The sequence below is a fragment of the Taudactylus pleione genome, unplaced genomic scaffold (assembly GCF_031769625.1).
Source record: "Taudactylus pleione unplaced genomic scaffold, aTauple2 ptg000329l, whole genome shotgun sequence".
NCBI lineage: Eukaryota > Metazoa > Chordata > Amphibia > Anura > Myobatrachidae > Taudactylus > Taudactylus pleione.
In genome coordinates, this window is record NW_028284730.1 from 6,756,773 (window position 1) to 6,778,937 (window position 22,165).

General features: G+C 51.6%; 1 protein-coding gene across 1 annotated transcript in view; it reads left to right on the plus strand.

Annotated features, from left to right (window-relative positions):
- The window catches only part of LOC148509304 (zinc metalloproteinase-disintegrin-like ohagin), a 77,126-nt gene that overhangs the window by 32,025 nt on the left and 22,936 nt on the right, over positions 1-22,165 (plus strand). Inside the window, exons 9-12 of the mRNA XM_088443227.1 lie at positions 131-300; positions 1,930-2,014; positions 5,863-5,993; positions 12,803-12,980. Of these exons, the coding sequence (XP_088299353.1) occupies positions 131-300; positions 1,930-2,014; positions 5,863-5,993; positions 12,803-12,980 (564 nt within the window). The remainder of the gene's footprint in view (positions 1-130; positions 301-1,929; positions 2,015-5,862; positions 5,994-12,802; positions 12,981-22,165) is intronic.

Here is a 22,165-nt window from a genome sequence, read left to right on the forward strand (position 1 = left end):
GTAATAGCAAATTTACTTCTCTGTAATAACGCATTGGAATGACTTGCTGCTAGGTAACGGAATTCTTAATGTTGGTAACTGGAACAGTGTAAGGTTTGGTTTTGCGGGATAACTATTTAATCACACACAGGTGTTCAAGATCCTAAATATTTTTGTGGCTCTGACTGGCATTGAAATCTGGAACACCAAAAACCATATCGAAGTAACCTCTAACTCTTTCGAGACTTTAAACCACTTTGCCGCATGGAGGAAGGAAAACATCCTGCCGCGGATCGCACACGATAATGCTCAGCTTATCACGTAGGTCTATGTGTTTGATGCAGTACGTTTATATACCAGGGCTATAATACAGTAGTTATAAAAGAGAGCACATTGCAGTGCAGTGGTAAAGCAAAATAGCGGGCAGGGCTATTGTGAATCTAACTAGGTTTATTTCAGGGTGAGACTCGTAACATGGTTTTAAAACCTTATTGCTAATATAGGGCCTGATTCAGTGTTGTACGCTAATGCATACGTATTTGTGATTTTTTTGCCGCTTAGCAATTGCTAAAAGATGCTAATGCATCATCCTGGGAAATGTGTATTAAGACGCCCACCGGTGCCCTCGCAGCTGGCCGCACACAAACATAGCATTGGACCCAGATCCTCAAAACATCAACCCCTCGAGTGAGCCTATGGTCACTCAGTATGGGCGCGGTAATGAGACGCTGGAGCTTTGTTCTCTGCGTGCATGATCACAGACGCTAGCTAGAACATGTCCCCAACAAGCACGTATTTTGGCCGGAACTCCCCATAATCACCCGCAAAATGGCCTCTTCCTGTCAATCAATTGCGCATGAATCCTCATAGCGAGAGCTACCAGTTCGCAGCACATGCACAATGCGTCAGTGACACACGCGCTGATCAGCGATAGTCACTGAACTGCGTGAACATCGGAATAACTCAGAATCAAGCCCCTAGTGCTGTCACATAGCCCAGCACACAGAACACAAGAACTAGCGTTGTGCAATTGTCAACACACAAAGTATTAGAATTGAGACCTCAAAATGTGGGTTCCTCTCTATCTGCAGTAAATAGCCATGGATAGTTTACACTACTGCTCTCGGGGATAGTACAAAAGCTTCAAATAAACTGTCGCAAATTAACCTGAAAACATTAATGCCATACATTGAATAGTTAATACATTTGCCATGTAGCAACAGTAGATGTAATTTATTCTTATGGCCATTTATCAAATTGGATAAAGGGATAAAGGGCCTGATTCAGAGCCGGACGCTCTGACAAAGTGCTCGCTCTGAATCAGGGATGGGCATTTTTTTTTCAGAACGGCTTACTGGCCGCTCGCATAGCTGTGGGTGACCACCCACAGCTATAGCGAGCGGCCATGATGATGGTCGCGATGGTCAAGACCATTGCAACCATCGGGTTTGCGACGGGACCCTTGTGGTAGGGTCTCGTTGCCGCAAGCCCCAGAGAGCTTTCGGCTCTAACAGACTTGTGATGTCAGTGGGCCGGCCCCAGATGGTAGGCGTTCCCATGGGAACGCCTCCGTCTGGGCAGCCACGCCCCCAGCCCGCCCACCAAAGGGGGCGTGCTGTCACTCAACATCGACAGCATGCCCCATTTGGTACGAGACCCGGAGCGACGGAGTGCCCGTCGCTATCCGGGTCTCGCGCATGCGCACGACGGAGCCGGCTCCGTCGTGCGCATGCGCACTGGCCTACCATCGACCCGGTTGTGAGCACACAGCGCACAGCGCTTGCGACCGGGTCTGAATCAGGCCCAAAGTCCTGAATTAGATCTATTATATTACCACTGCAGTTTGAAAATATTTTGCATTAATGGTTTATTAAGAATTGTTGCCATCTACTCGCTTATCTTGAATGTACGTTCTGTAATTGTTCTCACAGAGTTGTGCTTGTCTCACAGAAACACAGACTTTGATGGTGCTATAGTTGGTAAGGCATATGTTGGCAAAATGTGCAGTAACACCTGGTCTGCTGCAGTTATCCAGGTGAGATTCACACAATAGATTACTATTTACATAGTAATGGTTAGATGGGCGCCAGAATGTTTTTAGGTTGGGGGGACCAATAAATAATTTTATTTTTGGTGTGTGTGTATATATATATATATATATATATACACCAAAAAAGTGCTGCACCTAAAACTTGGTGCTACCTCTGCCTGCCATAATGGAGGTAGCACCCCGGCTGTTGTTCTAAGGATGTGGAGAGCCGGTCGTTTCTCTACATTATATATATATATATATATATATATATATATAATGTAGAGAAACGACCGGCTCTCCACATCCTTAGAACAACAGCCGGGGTGCTACCTCCATTATGGCAGGCAGAGGTAGCACCAAGTTTTAGGTGCAGCACTCCACGGACTACACACAAGTGATACAGATACTGCAATGTTTCAGATTTATTATAATCTTTCGTCAAGCCAACATAAAACATAACATAGAAAGAACTCACCTTAAGTACTCTAATCACCCCCGAGTGCGGCTGCAAGCGGGCGGCCATCCCTCCCCTCCAGCGTAGTGAGGCATGACGTCGCTCGTCGGAACAGGTGACCGCACGCTGCAAAGCATGTAAGTGAGTAAATCCGTCACCATAGCAGCAAATAACAACAACATGGATTAAAAATGGACAGACAGAATCTCAATAGCAGCGGTAAGGAAGGTAGCAACGCATAGCACATATTGTAGCAAGTCAAAAAGACATAGGGCCTGATTCAGAGCCGTTCATAAGTGGCCGCTCGTTCGTTCCGAGCGATATTTGCACAACTGCGCATGCGTACGGATCGTAATACGCATGCGCGAACCAGTCAGTGCGGCCGAAAATCATTTGTTCGCTAAATAGCGAATGCCTGCTATTTTGAGTGACATGAGGAGGCGCATGTGGGTGGTAACAGGGGAAGGTGCTTGAAAACGGGGAGTGGAGATCCGAACGCAGGCGTGCTTAAAGGTCAAAACGGGCGTTTTATGGGCGTGCATAATTAATACAGCAGCGTCATTGACCACGTCACTGGGTTATTTTATAGTCAGAACTGCTCGCAAGATTGTGGTAGGAAAAACCAACCACAAGAATAGCGAGCAGTTCATACGCTGGTCGATGTACTCGATTAATCTAATAAATAGCGGACATGACGTAGGATGCGAGCGGCCAGGGGGCGTAGTTTTCCAAAAAACGACCGCAAGTTTTGTTCGCTCGTTCAGACCTAGAGGCGTGAACAGACCGCAAAGAGCGAACGGTTCATTTGAATAGCCACCCCTTTTTTCTGAACGAGCGAGCGCAAATAGCGTCCGGCTCTGAATCAGGCCCATAAGTATATACAAAACGCAGACATAGTTTAACTAGAGGGACATAAATAGGATTACACTATAGTCCATATTTTTAAGAAACAAGGCAAGCATAGAAGCTCATTAAAGCCCCCTAGAAATACGGTATTTAGCCGATGGATCCATAACGATTCCAACCGCTAAAAGCTTATGGTTCTAACTCTCTAGGAGGTGGTAGTATATAATCTTAAGGCTTATATTTACGTATCACCAGAGTATATCTGGCCGCTACAGAAACATATGGGTGTATTAGTCCGTCACCATGGCAACGAGTGCCAACAATGACGTGCTGCTACCTAGAAGTTGGAGCTTTCTTTACTCATCCCCATCAAGGCACTAAATTTCCCATCAAGCACGTATTAACATGCTCCAGCAAATGTGTAATTTATTTGATCAAATGCCCGTGCTGTCTTGCCTATGTGGGAAAGACTATCTGCCCCTTTAAGGAAAGAGCAGCCCAACATAGGTCCCCAATCAGACTAGCGCTGGAGGGGAGAACTAGTGACCAACCTGTCGCCAGACACTATGTAGAAGAAAGACATAGGGCCTCATTCAGAGGTGGTCGGAGGATGCAAGCGGTCGCTCAGAAACTGGGCGGCCACTTGCATCCTGACCGCCCGCCTCTGTTGCGGTCGTTAGGCTGTCGGTTAACACCCACAACTCTAACGACCGCTTGGGTGATCGGGGCTTACGATGAGACCCTAGGGTAGGGTCTCACTTGTCGTAACCCCCGGAGAGCTTCTGGCTCTGTCAGAGCCGGAAGCTCTCCACTGACATCACTAGTGATGTCAGTGGGGCCTCCCCCAAACGGTAGGCGTTCCCATGGGAACGCCTCCGTTTGGGCTGCCACCCCCTCGGCCCGCCTTCCAAACGGGGTGAGCTGTCAATCAACATTGACAGCTCGCCCCCTTTGGATCGAGACCCGCAACGACCGGCGCTGTCGGTCGTAGCGGGTCTCACGCATGCGCACGCCGGCGCATGCTCTGTGGGGGCCCATCGACTCGGTCCGAGCGCATCGGCGCTAACGACTGGGTCTGAATGACTCCCATAGTCTGGCGACACTGAAATATGAGCTTATAGATCATGTACCACAATCTTTTAGAGGTGGGGATAGAGCTAAAAGTTTATTGCGGCTGGAATCGTTTTGGATCCACCGGCTGAATACTGTATCTCAAGGGGACCTAAATGAGCAATTAAACCTAGAGGTAGAGCGTGTGCATGCCTTAGAGCAGGGGTTCCCAACCACGGTCCTCAAGGCACACTAACAGTCCAGGTTTTGGGGATAGCCATACTTGAGCACAAGTGACTTAATTAGTACCTCAGTTATTTTGATTTAACCATCTGTGCACAATCATGGATATCACTAAAACCAGGACTGTTAGTGTGCCTTGAGGACCGAGGTTGGGAATCACTGCCTTAGAGTCCCGAGTTTGGGTGCCCAAACAGCCAACTTATTGCACAATTCTGCTCACCACCTCTGTAGGCTGCGAGCAGAAATGTGTGCAGCTGCGGCTACACATTGTCCCCCATAGAAACACACACACAAAAATATTTCCCTTGCAGAAAAAACACACATATTGTCCTTTGCAGAAAAAAAATAAAACACAGGAAATGAATAAAACACACATTAATTATTGCACCAGCACAGAAGACTTACCTAAGCTCCCGCTTTCTCAGCCACGGGTGGCTCCAGCTTCCACGAGAGCTGAGGGGAAGTGTGAAGTGGGAGGTGAGAAGGGTGCAGGGCCAGCCCACAGTAACTAGGAACACAACTGTCGGAGCCAGGTGCAGCGGGGAGGAGGGCACTGGAAGCAGGTAGAGAAGGTCTGTGGGGAGGGAGGAGGTGGAACAGCCAAAAAGGGGATAATTTCTCTCTGCCTGGACACTGCCCGTGATAATCCATCCCAGACAGTGCTGTTCTCAAATGTTTGGATGGGGGTGAACCGCCCACTTGCCCCCTCCACCATTCCAGCACCTGAATTCTCCCTTCCTTCATCACGAGGGTCCTCTCCTCTATTAAACCACCTTTGGTTGGGCTTACAGGTGAAGTCAAAAGCTGACTAGACTCCACCGAGCCAGGTATAAAACATTTTGCACTTATCTGAACAAAGAAATTAAGCCAAAAGTCCAGGTCAAGTCCAAACACGTTTCTTCGTGGTGCTGTAAATGGTGTCACCAGGACTTACTCAGGGGTGCCACAATAGTCCAGTCCATTGTACACATGAGGAACGCTCAAGGTGGCATTTGTACATTTTTGCACTTGCGAATCCGTAAGGAATCGCAGCCGTGCATGAACTGTGTGGACGTCTGAATCAGGCCCATTCATTTTCCTTGGAGGCATTCAACCAGTAGGTCTCCAGCAGTTGGACACGGTGGGACTTGTAGTTCCATAATCGCTGTGGAACTCATGATTGCCTTGGTTTGTAATTACCTTTCTCCTTGTACATACTAAATTCTTCACCCTTGCATATGTTCTGGTGTGTCTGATGATCTGCTCTCCAAACTTCCAGGATTTCACAACAACCACTGCCTTTGTTGGTTTCACAGTAGTGCATGAAATGGGCCATAACCTTGGAATGCATCATGATGATAGTAGCTGTTCGTGTTCGACATTGCCGTGCTTCATGACACCAACTATCAGGTGGGATTATAAATATAACATGGACTTAAACTGGTGTTTATGTGTCTAGAATTCACCTTAAACCGTCAAACTATGGCATTGTGGAAGGTTTGTTTGTAAATAAAAGCATTTTTCCATAATGTCATGGTACTCCAAGATAATAATTGTACACATACAGTAGGAATGTGTGTTTTGAATTGCTGCACTGAAAGTACCAGGTGCATGCCTTTTCAAATCTATTTTTCTAGCTGTGGTGATCTCAGGGGCATATATACACCTGGATGGCACTCGCTAGGGCCGTCGGCCAAGGGAGTGGGTATTGCTAGGTCCTTCTCTGCAGCCAGATTTCTGGCCACAAATACAAACTCTGGCCCTGATTCAGAGCCGGACGCTCTGACAGAGCGCTCGCTCTGAATCAGAGCCGTCCCTGTTTTTTTTGAGCGGCCTCCTGGCCGCTCGCATAGCTGTGGGTTACCACCTACAGCTATAGCGAGCGGCCAAAATGATGGTCGCGATCATCGGGCTTGAGACGAGACCCTTGTGGTAGGGTCTCGTCTGCCGCAAGCCTGGAGTGCTTTCGGCTCTATCAGAAGTGATGTCAGTGGGGACGGCCCCAGACGGTAGGCGTTCCTTTGGTGGGCGTGCCATCACTCACCATCGACAGCACGCTCCCTTTGTAGCGAGACCCATAGCGACGGCTTGGCCATCGCTATCTGGGTCTCGCGCATGCGCACGACGGAGCCAGCTCCCTTGTGCGCATGCGCACTGGGCCGACATCAACCCACTTGCGAGCGCTCAGCACTCGTGAGCGGGTCTGAATCAGGCCCTCTGTCCCAAGGAGCTTCCTATACTTACTATTGAAGCATAGGGATGGACACAGGAAACCGATATTTAGCAACCATCGATGTTTTCGACTTGATTTTTCCATCAAATAGTGGGAATTAGATGGTTGCCAGCCACTGGATGCAGCTTTTTGATGCCCATCCTATGGCTGGCTGTAGGTGGGGAAGCACTATGCAGAGCAGCGGATAAGCAGCAGGAGATATAGGGTAGGGGGAGCTTGGGAGCAGCCCAGCATATTGAAGAATGCTGTGCATGCCCCTGCAGTGCCCAAACCAAACCCCCAGCACCCACTGTAGGGATGCCAGCCTGGGATTCTAAGCCCCGGCATCCCATTTGTTGGGATTATAACTGCATCCCAAATAAATATCTAGCCATTGTATTACAACCACATCACTGTCGGTATGTGCTCAGGGGGCGAGGCTAAGTTCCATCCTGTTAAGGAAAAAAAAACATCAGCTCCCATTCATCCATCGATGGCTGGGAACCACTGGTTCTCTGCCATCAATGGCAAAACTAATTAACATTGGGCGGTCACCATCAATGACGATGGTCGATGGCCATCCCTATACTAGTGTTGGGAAAAGCGGTGGAGCCTTTGGGAAAGGGGGCGGAGCATTGTAGCACCCCACGTCACAATGACCCCAGGCTCCCCCTACACTGAGAATATCTCCTGCTGCTTACCCGCTGCTCTGCATACTGCTTCCCCTCCCACAGCCAGCCATCGGATGGGCATCGAAAGCTGCACCCGATGGCTGGCAACCATCAAATTCCCAGTATTCGATGGAAAAAGTACTTCCATCGAATCAGAAACATTGCTGGTTGCTAACCATCAGCTTCCAATGTCCGTCCCTACCTAAAGGGCCTTTTGGGGAGGGGGATGTTTAGGGGTTGCCCTTAGCTTTGAAAAGGGGACCTGAAGATTCCTTTTTCTCCTCAAGAGAGCATTTTGGCTCTGAGGAGAGCAAAAGTCCCATTCCCCAGTTATGCCCTGAGTGATTGGAAGGAACACACACCTCGGGCTTCAATAAAAAAAATTAAAATAGTCCATTCTAATGTTCTGGAGATTGTGAGTTTTTACTACACCACTGTCTGGAGCTTTGGTTTCTGTATTTGGTGAAGGTAGATTTTCCACAGTACCAAGCAAAAGCTACTGGTTGCAGCACTGCCTCTTCAGGCCTGGAGTGACACAGAGGAGACCAGGAGTGACACCGGGGAAGCCTAGAGTGAAATGGAGAAAGAGGAGGAGGAGGGGAAGGCGCCAGTCTCTTACCTTGCCATGGGCTCTTGAACCCTTAGATACATAGTTGCTCAGGGGAGCCAACAGAGTAGTGGAAGGTTGGGGGCTGGTTTAAAATACCAGAATTGTCGGCACTCAGTATAAAGGATCTGACAAGTCCACAAATTTCATCCTATCTGCCCTAAAATACCCCTATTGGAGATGTACAATATCAGGGTCGTATGGTCCACAGGTGTACAGGGGAAATGCCCTGTGGGCTCCACTGCCTGAGGGCCCATCCCCTGATCTAGGGTCAGGTCCCAGACTGTGTACTCATTTTACATTGTTATTCTATTGTGCTTAATTATTAAACATATGTTACATTATACTGCATTCCCAGGACTATAGTGACCCCTGTTGTCGCTGTCCACACCCTCTCTGGGGATGACCACACCACTTAAGTATGGACCCTTACCACTGCATTCCCCTGGTGGGCCCTTCATGCTCCAGTCCAACACTACAATATTATAAGAGATACATTGGTTTATTGCTTCCAACCTTAAAAAACCTTCTTAACTTAATTAATAAATAATGACACAGACACAAAGCAGCTTGGCTAAAAAGGTCACAGCTTTTATTAATTAATTAATTAATTAACCTAACCAAAAACGGTGGCAAGAGACACTGCAAGCTGGGTTCTAGCTTTTAGAAAAAACGAATGACTCAAGGGACTACTAAAACGACCCTCCTATAGACGCACTTACGATGTGGGGGTCTCGCTTCCCTCCTGGGCCAAACCAAAACACTTCCGTACAAAAGCGCTCGGGTCACCCCGTACAGAAAAGGACAAATTCGCCACGCACATCGAGGGCAAGCGCCCCCACAACGTTTTCTTGCACCACATGAAGCCACCGAGCTGCAGCGAACTCCCGCCAAGCCAGACAACAAAGGAAGACTGGCCCGCCACCACCGAAAAAACTAATCTAGAAAGGAAAGCAGATCCTTAATAAAAATCCCAAGGCCAAGAGCATTTAGATGCACACCATCCGGGCGAAAAAATCGAACCAAATCGCCAGTCAAAAAGCCGTGACTCAGAAGCAACCACCCAAGGAAAGTACATGACTGTCCACTGCCACATTCACCTTCTTTCTCGTTCTGTCCACAGCAGCGTGCTTTCGAGCGCCCCTCCAAGTTCAACGAGGAACCATCTCTGACCAAACAATCCTTACTTCTGGCCACCGCATACACACGTCCTCCAACAGGCCTCGCATACGAACAATCAATTCAACACCTTTTAGATGACCAACGTCGTTACCACCGACATGCAGCATCAACCACTCCGGGACCCCCCAAGAAGCAATGGATGAGATCAGCAAATCCAGAACAGCCTCCACACGCAAACCTCTTACACCAATCCAACGGACTCGCCGTCCACCAAGTAACAAACTAGCCCTCTTAGCTAGCCCATGCTTTTCTGCCCAGAACACATAGGAATGAACTACAAACCAGACCTGTCCATCTTCCCTTGTAGGTGCTGAAAAGGAAAAAGAAGCCTAACCATGAGAAATTGTAGAAAACCACCACCACAACACAACTTAAATGAACGACATGGCAACTAACTAGCAGGGATGCATACAAAGGGGGAAACAAAGAACCCGAGTGAAGAAGAAAAACTAAAAAACCCAACCCGTGAACCAAAGTGGGCCAGATCATGGCTCCCGGGGGGAAAAACAAAATAATCCCTTCACACCTCCAATTGCTGAACGCTAGCCGTTCAATTGGCAGGTAAACAACGTGCACTGTAACTTATCGCAGTGCACATAGGACTTATAAGCCACTGATTTCCATCTACCTACGCTTTGAATGGCAGCAGGTGAAGCTCCTACCAAAGCCGCGCATGTAGCCGCACCTATGCGAAAAGAATGCGTCCCAAAGACTGAGACCTCCAAACCTAACTCCCTTAACGCACGCTTAAAACTAGCCGTGAATTGAAACTTAGTGAGGGGGGTGTGATCAACGTGCACCAGCCATTGCGATCCCCCGGATGGGCGCACACCCATATAGGAGGATGCCAATTTAACTGGGCACACTAAATTGGCTTCCTGACGATGCAACGTCACCCATCTACCCCGCCCCGACTGATCCGTCTTTGAACATCACAATTTACAGAGCACCGCAGAATCCCTAAACACAATATCAGATAACAAAAGGCCGGAAGAAACTGACTTCTTACTAGCTGCGACTAATTCCCCCACCCGGAATGCACCGTAGAATGCACATTACCGGGTAAATGCAGAGATCCTGCAAAGGAGGGACAGGGAAAGGGCCCTCCATCCTCCCCAACAGGACCTCGGCCTCAACTTTGGCGATCACCACATCCGCAAGGTCTCTGGCTGAACGCAAGTTACGGGGAGCGCAGACAAACAAAGGGCCCGAAATGGGCAAACGAAAACTCGTTGAAAAACCCTCTAACAATAATTTAGCCTCCTCGCCTAAGGGGTACCAACCTAACCACCTGGAAAGTGCCTCGAGGCAAATAGGGGACCTAGCTTTAGTTAGCATTGTTTGCTCCTTCGGGGCGATCAGGTGCTGAGCCACCCGTTCCCCGTCGGCAGTCCTTGGCCAGATGCTCGCCACCGCAGAGACGACAGGAGTGGCGAAAACGGCAGGAGGCGCCACGTGTGCACCTCGAGTCGTTAAAGGCAAAACACTTGCCTCTCGCCAGACCCGTCGCACCTCGCTTCAGGGACACCGGGGACCTGCGGGGCTGAGCTGCATCCAAGGGGGGCCGTTGGTTCTGAGAAACTTCCAACCATACCTCGATATCTTTTACGCCGAACGGCAAGATACGTCTACCCTCGTGTTTTCTGCAAAATTGCACGTCGTAATCACGCCATGCCACGCCTCTGGAACGGACAAAAATGTCATGCACCGAAAAAATGTATTTCAGAATGTTAACATGCTGGTCCGCCCGCGAGTGGAGGTAACATGCCGCGAACATGAGCATGCGCTTCAACCTGGCATTAAAATTACAAAAGGTATCCTCCCCCACAGCCCCGGGCTTCTTTGCTTTCACCAAATCTTTTTTTGTTTCCTCCGTGAGCGAGAAAAAATCCGCAAATTTACCGTTGCGGATTCTGTCTCAAACACTTTTATGCAATCCGCGAAGAATTGCGGTGTTTGCTCAGTGCACAGCATCCGAGCCTGGTTCAGACACTGCTGACTCCACCTTCTTGTTGCTGCTATCTGCCTTTTTAGCAAGTCGCTGTGAAACCATTCTGGCAATTTTATGCGGGCGCGCAGGAGAATCAGAGGAATGAGAAGAGGAACTGGAAAAAACATGTGGAGTTAGACGAATCATACTCACCAACTTGAGAGGGACCCGGAAATTCGCCATCGACCTCTTCACGAGGAGAAGCCACGTGCCGAACAGCCGGGGTTACTTCGATACGTTCAGGAATAGCAGCCGCACTAGCTGAAGAATCTTCTATCGAGCATTCGCCTGAAGCCGATGGACCTGAAACTACATACACATGGTGAGTAACGGGTAAAGAGGATTCAGGAATCGGGGCTGGAGGTGTCAGGGGACGAGGAGAAGGAGGGGGAATAGGTGGGTTATTGGTGGGTGGGGATGTTACTCACTGGGTGGTAGAAGGGGCCAAAGTGGCTGGAGCAGGCGGAGCGACTTGGACGGGCTGAAAACGAGACACGGGTAAGGAAGAAGAAAGCAAAGGTTAAAAGTAAGGTTGGTGAGTGTAAGGCTGTACAAAGGGGGGGGGGGTAAGAGAGGAAGGAAGAGGCAGAGAAATGGGGGTAACCGGTGCTCCAGGCAGCTTGACCCCAGGAAGGGCCAGCTGCTGATACCACTGGGGCAGAGGAAAGGAAAGTGGGGTGAGAGACTGTGGAGGGCATCCAGGACACTTGTGAAACTACAGGGGACGGAGAAGGACCAGGGGGACCTGGAATTGGAAAAGGCTGCCACGGGGCAGCATTTGCAAAATTATAAAAAGATCCCTGCTGTAAACTAGTGTGGGTGGGCAGTGTGGGAAGTATGCTACCTAAAATGGCTGCCGTGGTTGAGATGGCCGCCGGGCCCGCCGCACTGGCCATGGCGATCACGGGGGCGGGGCTTAACACCGGGTGGCGGGGCTTAGCGCCGGAGGGGGGGTAGCAGCGCCGACCTGTCGGCCATGCGCGGGCACTTAATCACGGTATTTTTTGCAAAAATACCGTGATAAGGCTCCGAAGGGGATTTGCAAGGACAGAGCTTTATCGCAAGCTCTGTCCCTGCAAGGGATTTGTAGTAAATCCCTGTGATATTGCCTGAATTCGCAATGCAGTTTACAGTTTCTGTAAAGAAAAAAAAGAAAAAAAATATTCCTCCAATTTATCGCCACAGTGATAGGTCTCCATTTAACAACGAGACTACTTTTATTCATATTACATCTCACAGTGATATTTCCCATTATACCGCCGGTATTCAGCATTACCAACTGTACCTGCCCAGCAAGGTCCAGCGGAGACTCCCTCCTCTGCAATGTCTTTTTTGTTGTTGCCAGCAGCCTTATACTGGCAACATGGGTTAAATGCACATGAGTGGAGCCTCTTCAACCCGGCAGGGACTCAGCACATTTTAACATACAGTACAGAGGAGAAAGAGTTAATGGAAAAAAAAGATGATCATTTATCATGTGACAATGGAATGTGAGCAAGATTAACCTTTTCATCAAATTATTGAATATTTATCTACCTGTATTCTGTCTCCATGCAGTAAAAACCTCCCCTCCCAGTTCAGTGACTGCAGCCTGGAACAATTGAAGACGTTCCTTTTAAACAATGTGCCAAGCTGTATGGAGAACAAGCCCAATAGAGAGAAGATTGTAGCCCCAGCTATGTGTGGAAACAAGTTCACTGACGTGGGGGAGGAATGTGACTGTGGCACAGTGCAGGTAACGGGGGCGGGGGTAGAGGAATGTGACTGTGGCACAGTGCAGGTAACGAGGTCGGGGGTAGAGGAATGTGACTGTGGCACAGTGCAGGTAACTGGGGTAACGGGGGCGGGGGTAGAAGAATGTGACTGTGGCACAGTGCAGGTAACTGGGGTAACAGGGTTGGGGGTAGAGGAATGTGACTGTGGCACAGTGCAGGTAACTGGGGTAACACGGTTGGGGGTAGAGGAATGTGACTGTGGCACAGTGCAGGTAACTGGGGTAACACGGTTGGGGGTAGAGGAATGTGACTGTGGCACAGTGCAGGTAACTGGGGTAACACGGTTGGGGGGTAGAGGAATGTGACTGTGGCACAGTGCAGGTAACTGGGGTAACACGGTTGGGGATAGAGGAATGTGACTGTGGCACAGTGCAGGTAACTGGGGTAACACGGTTGGGGGTAGAGGAATGTGACTGTGGCACAGTGCAGGTAACTGGGGTAACAGGGGCGGGGGTAAAAGAATGTGACTGTGGCACAGTGCAGGTAACGGGGGCGGGGGTAGAAGAATGTGACTGTGGCACAGTGCAGGTAACTGGGGTAACGGGGGTGGGGGTAGAGGAATGTGACTGTGGCACAGTGCAGGTAACTGGGGTAACAGGGGCGGGGGTAGAGGAATGTGACTGTGGTACAGTGCAGGTAACGGGGGTAGAGGAATGTGACTGTGGCACAGTGCAGGTAACTGGGGTAACGGGGGCGGGGGAATGTGACTGTGGCACAGTGCAGGTAACTGGGGTAACAGGGGCGGGGGTAGAGGAATGTGACTGTGGCACAGTGCAGTTAACTGGGGTAACGGGGGTAGAGGAATGTGACTGTGGCACAGTGCAGGTAACGGGGGTAGAGGAATGTGACTGTGGCACAGTGCAGGTAACTGGGGTAACGGGGGCGGGGGTAGAGGAATGTGACTGTGGCACAGTGCAGGTAAATGGGGAAACGGGGGTAGAGGAATGTGACTGTGGCCTAGTGCAGGTAACTGGGGTAACGGGGGTAGGGGAATGTGACTGTGGCACAGTGCAGGTAACTGGGGTAACAGGGGCGGGGGTAGAGGAATGTGACTGTGGCACAGTGCAGGTAACTGGGGTAACGGGGCTAGAGGAATGTGACTGTGGCACAGTGCAGGTAACTGGGGTAACGGGGGCAGGGGTAGAGGAATGTGACTGTGGCACAGTGCAGGAAACTGGGGTAACAGGGGCGGGGGGAGAAGAATTTGACTGTGGCACAGGGAATCAGTATGATTTACCGCCGGCCGCATGGCTGGTGGTTCTAATCCCGGCAGTGGCAGCCCGATAGAGGAGGAAATCCCGATCGTCCTTAAGGTAAGTATAAACTAACCTAATTCTACCCCCTATCCCTATCTTAGGGGTGCCTAACCCTAACCTCCCCCCCAAGTGCCTAACCCTAACCCCCATCTAAGTGCCTAAACCTAACCCCCCTTCCCCGCAGCCTAACCCTAAGTCTCCATGGGTGTGCCTAACCCTAGCCTCCCCCCGGGGGTGCCTAACCTTAACCCGCCCTTCCACCTAGCCTACACCTAACCTCCCGGGGGGGTGCCTAACCCTGTCCCCCCGGGAGCCCCTAACCTAACCCAAAACCCCCCCCACCCGTGGCTGTCCGCGCCCGGCCTACCTTGGATTGGCAAGCCGGGTGTCGGGCTCCCGGCTTAGGTCTAATGACAAGCGTCGTGTTTTCGACGCCCGTCTTTTGTACTTTGCCGGGATTAAGCAGTCGGGAAGCTTCCCGACTGCTTCTCTGGCACAGTGCAGGTAACTCTGGAAGGACTGTGACTGCGGAACAGTGCAGATGACTAGGGGAGAGATGTGACTAGAGAAATGTGACTGTGACACAATGCAGGTAACTCGTAGAGGAATGTGACTGTGGCACAGTGCAGGTAACGGGGGCGGGGGTAGAGGAATGTGACTGTGGCACAGTGCAGGTAACGAGGTCGGGGGTAGAGGAATGTGACTGTGGCACAGTGCAGGTAACTGGGGTAACGGGGGCGGGGGTAGAAGAATGTGACTGTGGCACAGTGCAGGTAACTGGGGTAACAGGGTTGGGGGTAGAGGAATGTGACTGTGGCACAGTGCAGGTAACTGGGGTAACACGGTTGGGGGTAGAGGAATGTGACTGTGGCACAGTGCAGGTAACTGGGGTAACACGGTTGGGGGTAGAGGAATGTGACTGTGGCACAGTGCAGGTAACTGGGGTAACACGGTTGGGGGTAGAGGAATGTGACTGTGGCACAGTGCAGGTAACTGGGGTAACACGGTTGGGGATAGAGGAATGTGACTGTGGCACAGTGCAGGTAACTGGGGTAACACGGTTGGGGGTAGAGGAATGTGACTGTGGCACAGTGCAGGTAACTGGGGTAACAGGGGCGGGGGTAGAAGAATGTGACTGTGGCACAGTGCAGGTAACGGGGGCGGGGGTAGAAGAATGTGACTGTGGCACAGTGCAGGTAACTGGGGTAACGGGGGTGGGGGTAGAGGAATGTGACTGTGGCACAGTGCAGGTAACTGGGGTAACAGGGGCGGGGGTAGAGGAATGTGACTGTGGTACAGTGCAGGTAACGGGGGTAGAGGAATGTGACTGTGGCACAGTGCAGGTAACTGGGGTAACGGGGGCGGGGGAATGTGACTGTGGCACAGTGCAGGTAACTGGAGTAACAGGGGCGGGGGTAGAGGAATGTGACTGTGGCACAGTGCAGTTAGCTGGGGTAACGGGGGTAGAGGAATGTGACTGTGGCACAGTGCAGGTAACGGGGGTAGAGGAATGTGACTGTGGCACAGTGCAGGTAACTGGGGTAACGGGGGCGGGGGTAGAGGAATGTGACTGTGGCACAGTGCAGGTAACTGGGGTAACGGGGGTAGAGGAATGTGACTGTGGCACAGTGCAGGTTTCTGGGGTAACGGGGGTAGGGGAATGTGACTGTGGCACAGTGCAGGTAACTGGGGTAACAGGGGTGGGGGTAGAGGAATGTGACTGTGGCACAGTGCAGGTAACTGGGGTAACGGGGGTAGAGGAATGTGACTGTGGCACAGTGCAGGTAACTGGGGTAACGGGGGCAGGGGTAGAGGAATGTGACTGTGGCACAGTGCAGGAAACTGGGGTAACAGGGGCGGGGGGAGAAGAATTTGACTGTGGCACAGGGAATCAGTATGATTTACCGCCGGCCGCATGGCTGGTGGTTCTAATCCCGGCAGTGGCAGCCCGACAGAGGAGGAAATCCCGATCGTCCTTAAGGTAAGTATAAACTAACCTAATTCTACCCCCTATCCCTATCTTAGGGGTGCCTAACCCTAACCTCCCCCCCAAGTGCCTAACCCTAACCCCCATCTAAGTGCCTAAACCTAACCCCCCTTCCCCGCAGCCTAACCCTAAGTCTCCATGGGTGTGCCTAACCCTAGCCTCCCCCCGGGGGTGCCTAACCTTAACCCGCCCTTCCACCTAGCCTACACCTAACCTCCCGGGGGGGTGCCTAACCCTGTCCCCCCGGGAGCCCCTAACCTAACCCAAAACCCCCCCCCACCCGTGGCTGTCCGCGCCCGGCCTACCTTGGATTGGCAAGCCGGGTGTCGGGCTCCCGGCTTAGGTCTAATGACAAGCGTCGTGTTTTCGACGCCCGTCTTTTGTACTTTGCCGGGATTAAGCAGTCGGGAAGCTTCCCGACTGCTTCTCTGGCACAGTGCAGGTAACTCTGGAAGGACTGTGACTGCGGAACAGTGCAGATGACTAGGGGAGAGATGTGACTAGAGAAATGTGACTGTGACACAATGCAGGTAACTCGTAGAGGAATGTGACTGTGGCACAGTGCAGGTAACTGGGGTAACGGGGGCGGGGGTAGAGGAATGTGACTGTGGCACAGTGCAGGTAACGAGGTCGGGGGTAGAGGAATGTGACTGTGGCACAGTGCAGGTAACTGGGGTAACGGGGGCGGGGGTAGAAGAATGTGACTGTGGCACAGTGCAGGTAACTGGGGTAACAGGGTTGGGGGTAGAGGAATGTGACTGTGGCACAGTGCAGGTAACTGGGGTAACACGGTTGGGGGTAGAGGAATGTGACTGTGGCACAGTGCAGGTAACTGGGGTAACACGGTTGGGGGTAGAGGAATGTGACTGTGGCACAGTGCAGGTAACTGGGGTAACACGGTTGGGGGTAGAGGAATGTGACTGTGGCACAGTGCAGGTAACTGGGGTAACACGGTTGGGGATAGAGGAATGTGACTGTGGCACAGTGCAGGTAACTGGGGTAACACGGTTGGGGGTAGAGGAATGTGACTGTGGCACAGTGCAGGTAACTGGGGTAACGGGGGCGGGGGTAGAGGAATGTGACTGTGGCACAGTGCAGGTAACGAGGTCGGGGGTAGAGGAATGTGACTGTGGCACAGTGCAGGTAACTGGGGTAACGGGGGCGGGGGTAGAAGAATGTGACTGTGGCACAGTGCAGGTAACTGGGGTAACAGGGTTGGGGGTAGAGGAATGTGACTGTGGCACAGTGCAGGTAACTGGGGTAACACGGTTGGGGGTAGAGGAATGTGACTGTGGCACAGTGCAGGTAACTGGGGTAACACGGTTGGGGGTAGAGGAATGTGACTGTGGCACAGTGCAGGTAACTGGGGTAACACGGTTGGGGGTAGAGGAATGTGACTGTGGCACAGTGCAGGTAACTGGGGTAACACGGTTGGGGGTAGAGGAATGTGACTGTGGCACAGTGCAGGTAACTGGGGTAACACGGTTGGGGATAGAGGAATGTGACTGTGGCACAGTGCAGGTAACTGGGGTAACACGGTTGGGGGTAGAGGAATGTGACTGTGGCACAGTGCAGGTAACTGGGGTAACAGGGGCGGGGGTAGAAGAATGTGACTGTGGCACAGTGCAGGTAACGGGGGCGGGGGTAGAAGAATGTGACTGTGGCACAGTGCAGGTAACTGGGGTAACGGGGGTGGGGGTAGAGGAATGTGACTGTGGCACAGTGCAGGTAACTGGGGTAACAGGGGCGGGGGTAGGGGTAGAGGAATGTGACTGTGGTACAGTGCAGGTAACGGGGGTAGAGGAATGTGACTGTGGCACAGTGCAGGTAACTGGGGTAACGGGGGCGGGGGAATGTGACTGTGGCACAGTGCAGGTAACTGGAGTAACAGGGGCGGGGGTAGAGGAATGTGACTGTGGCACAGTGCAGTTAACTGGGGTAACGGGGGTAGAGGAATGTGACTGTGGCACAGTGCAGGTAACGGGGGTAGAGGAATGTGACTGTGGCACAGTGCAGGTAACTGGGGTAACGGGGGTGGGGGTAGAGGAATGTGACTGTGGCACAGTGCAGGTAACTGGGGTAACGGGGGTAGAGGAATGTGACTGTGGCACAGTGCAGGTTTCTGGGGTAACGGGGGTAGGGGAATGTGACTGTGGCACAGTGCAGGTAACTGGGGTAACAGGGGTGGGGGTAGAGGAATGTGACTGTGGCACAGTGCAGGTAACTGGGGTAACGGGGGTAGAGGAATGTGACTGTGGCACAGTGCAGGTAACTGGGGTAACGGGGGCAGGGGTAGAGGAATGTGACTGTGGCACAGTGCAGGAAACTGGGGTAACAGGGGCGGGGGGAGAAGAATTTGACTGTGGCACAGGGAATCAGTATGATTTGCCGCCGGCCGCATGGCTGGTGGTTCTAATCCCGGCAGTGGCAGCCCGACAGAGGAGGAAATCCCGATCGTCCTTAAGGTAAGTATAAACTAACCTAATTCTACCCCCTATCCCTATCTTAGGGGTGCCTAACCCTAACCTCCCCCCCAGTGCCTAACCCTAACCCCCATCTAAGTGCCTAAACCTAACCCCCCTTCCCCGCAGCCTAACCCTAAGTCTCCATGGGTGTGCCTAACCCTAGCCTCCCCCCGGGGGTGCCTAACCTTAACCCGTCCTTCCACCTAGCCTACACCTAACCTCCCGGGGGGGTGCCTAACCCTGTCCCCCCGGGAGCCCCTAACCTAACCCAAAACCCCCCCCCCACCCGTGGCTGTCCGCGCCCGGCCTACCTTGGATTGGCAAACCGGGTGTCGGGCTCCCGGCTTAGGTCTAATGACAAGCGTCGTGTTTTCGACGCCCGTCTTTTGTACTTTGCCGGGATTAAGCAGTCGGGAAGCTTCCCGACTGCTTCTCTGGCACAGTGCAGGTAACTCTGGAAGGACTGTGACTGCGGAACAGTGCAGATGACTAGGGGAGAGATGTGACTAGAGAAATGTGACTGTGGCACAATGCAGGTAACTCGGGGAGGAATGTGACTGTGGCACAGTGCAGATAACACGGGGAGGAATGTGACTGTGGTACAGTGCAGGTAACTAGGGCAGGAATGTGACTGTGGTACAGTGCAGGTAACTAGGGCAGGAATGTGACTGTGGTACAGTGCAGGTAACTTGGGGAGGAATATAACTGTGGCACAGTGCAGATAACACGGGGAGGAATGTGACTGTGGTACAGTGCAGGTAACTAGGGCAGGAATGTGACTGTGGTGCAGTGCAGGTAACTAGGGCAGGAATGTGACTGTGGTACAGTGCAGGTAACTTGGGGAGGAATATAACTGTGGCACAGTGCAGGTAACTCGGGGAGGAATATGACTGTGGCACAGTGCAGATAACATGGGCAGGAATGTGACTGTGGTACAGTGCAGGTAACTTGGGGAGGAATGTGACTGTGGCACAATGCAGGTAACTAGGGGAGGAATGTGACTGTGGCACAGTGCAGGTAACTCGGGGAAGAATGTAACTGTAGCACAGTGCAGATAACATGGGCAGGAATGTGACTGTGGTACAGTACAGGTAACTTTGGGAGGAATGTGACTGTGGCACTATGCAGGTAACTGGGGGAGAAGAATGTGGCTGTGGTACAGTGCGGGTCTCTGGTGGAGGAATAGTGTGACACAGTTTGGGTATTTGGGCAAAGTGCAGGTAATTGCCACAAGCCAACATGTGATTGTCAGAAATTCAATCCCATATTTATAATACATGAGAGTCCCCTGCATATCTGATAAATAGTCCCAATGTTCTCTTACACTTAATAAATAGTGAATAATAAATTAGGCTAAACTGAATCAGTAAAATTAATGAAAAATAATAAATAATAAAAGTGACAATGAATGAAGGAGGTGGTACAATGGGAGACCGTGCTTACTCCACACTGTGCATTTTCATTCTCTTTGTGCAATATGAAATGCAATGTGCGCATGTATAGTTTGTAGCGATTTGGCCAGACCATTTTTGCTGGATTTGGCTCTGATTCGTCGTCCGGCTTTGGATTTTTTACAAAAATTGTCAAAAAGCTAAAATCACATAATTTGGGCTTTTTTTTTCTTCCTAGAGTATTATTAACCTAAATCACATTAATTTCCAGTCATTTACAATTTAGACCATCTCACAGCTTATAATATTGTTTTCACCATTATGGGCCAAAGGCTGCAGTTTAAAGCACATCTATGAAACATTGTCACAAAACAGTGGCAGCAATGAAAGGTAGTGCAAGATGGAATTGCCCTTGGGCCCACAATGGGGTACGGGAAGCAGAGTCCCAGTAGTTTTATCAGGGCCGGATTAAGTTCTGTGGGGGTCCCTGGGCAACAAACATGTGGGGGCCCCTATTAAATGTGACGAACTGGGGGTATGCACAATGGGGACCCCAGTAGTGTCAGTGCCCACTGTGGTAGTGTCTAGTATGCAAAGCCCACAGTAGTGGTGCCCTTTATGCAGTGCACCCAGTAGTAGTGCCCCCAGGAGTGTTGCCCCTTATGCAGTTCCCCCTCTGCAATGCCCCCAGTAGTAGTATCCCCAATAGTAATGCCCCCTGTATAAATGCCCTCAGTAGTAATGCCCCTGTAGTTGTGCCCCAGTAGTCATGCCCCCTGTGGTACTAGCACCAGTAGTAATGCCCCCTGTAGTAGTACCCTCTGTATAAATGCCCCTGTATTAGTGCCCCCAATAGTAATGCTCCATCTGTACTAGTGCCCCAGTAGTAATGCCCTACCTTCAAGTAGTCCCCAATAGTAATGCCCCCAGAAATGGTGCCCCCAATAGTAATGCCCCTAGTTATAATGCCCCCTGCAGTAATGCCCCCAGAAATGGTGCCCCCAATAGTAATGCCCCTAGTTGTAATACCCCCTGCAGTAATGCCCCCAGAAATGGTGCACCCTGCAGTAATGCCCCCAGAAATGGTGCCCCCGATAGTAATGCCCCTAGTTGTAATGCCCCCTGAAGTAATGCCCCCCAGTAGTAATGCCCCCCCTAGCAATGCCCTCAGTGGAAAAGCCGCTTGCGCTAAAAAGAAAAAAGTCCTACTTACCTTAAGCCCCGCTCCCACTGCCTTCTGGTCCGCTCGGCTGCTCCTCTGCACTATGGGAGAGATGTCATGACATCTCTCCCATATAGCACTGCGTGAGCCGGAAGTCGGAGCTTAGGAGTGATCTCCGTCCTATCACTCAGGCTGCCGCTGCGGGGAAGGAGCCGGGCGCATGGCCAATGGTGCCTCCCTGCGGCGCCGGGGTGAGGTGTCCGGAGGAGGCGGAACTGGTTCCGTCTCCTCTGGTTCACTGTAACCCCGATGGCTGGGTGTGGGGGTCCTTCAGGTGTGGGGGCCCAGGGACGATCGCCCCTGTCGCCCCCCCCTTTAATCCGGCCCTGACTTTTATACACAGTGTGCTACGGCCCAAGGAGTCACGATGCTTGTATACACAGAGGGCTACAGCCCAAGGGGATGCAGTCAGGAAGCCAACAGTTGAAATGCTGACCGCCGGCTTCCCGACTGTGTAATCCTGGCAGGGTACTAATGACAGACGTTGAAATTCCTACGCCTATCATTAGACCTACGCCGGGAGCCTGACGCCCAGCATACCGAACAAAGGTAAGCCGGGCAGCAGGTGTGGACTGCTGCAAGGGGGGAGGGTTATGTGTCAGGGCTCCCGGGGGGGGACTTAGGGTTAGGTACCCCCCCCGAAAGGGTTAGGATTAGGCTAGGGGAAGGGGGGGTTAGGGTTAGGCACCCCCAGGGGGAGGTTAGGGTTAGGCACCCCCCCAGAGACTTAGGTTTAGGCTACGGGGATGGGGGGGTAAGGTTTAGGCACTTAGGGGGAGGAAATGGGTTAGGCACTAGGGGGGTTAGGATTAGGCAACCCTAAG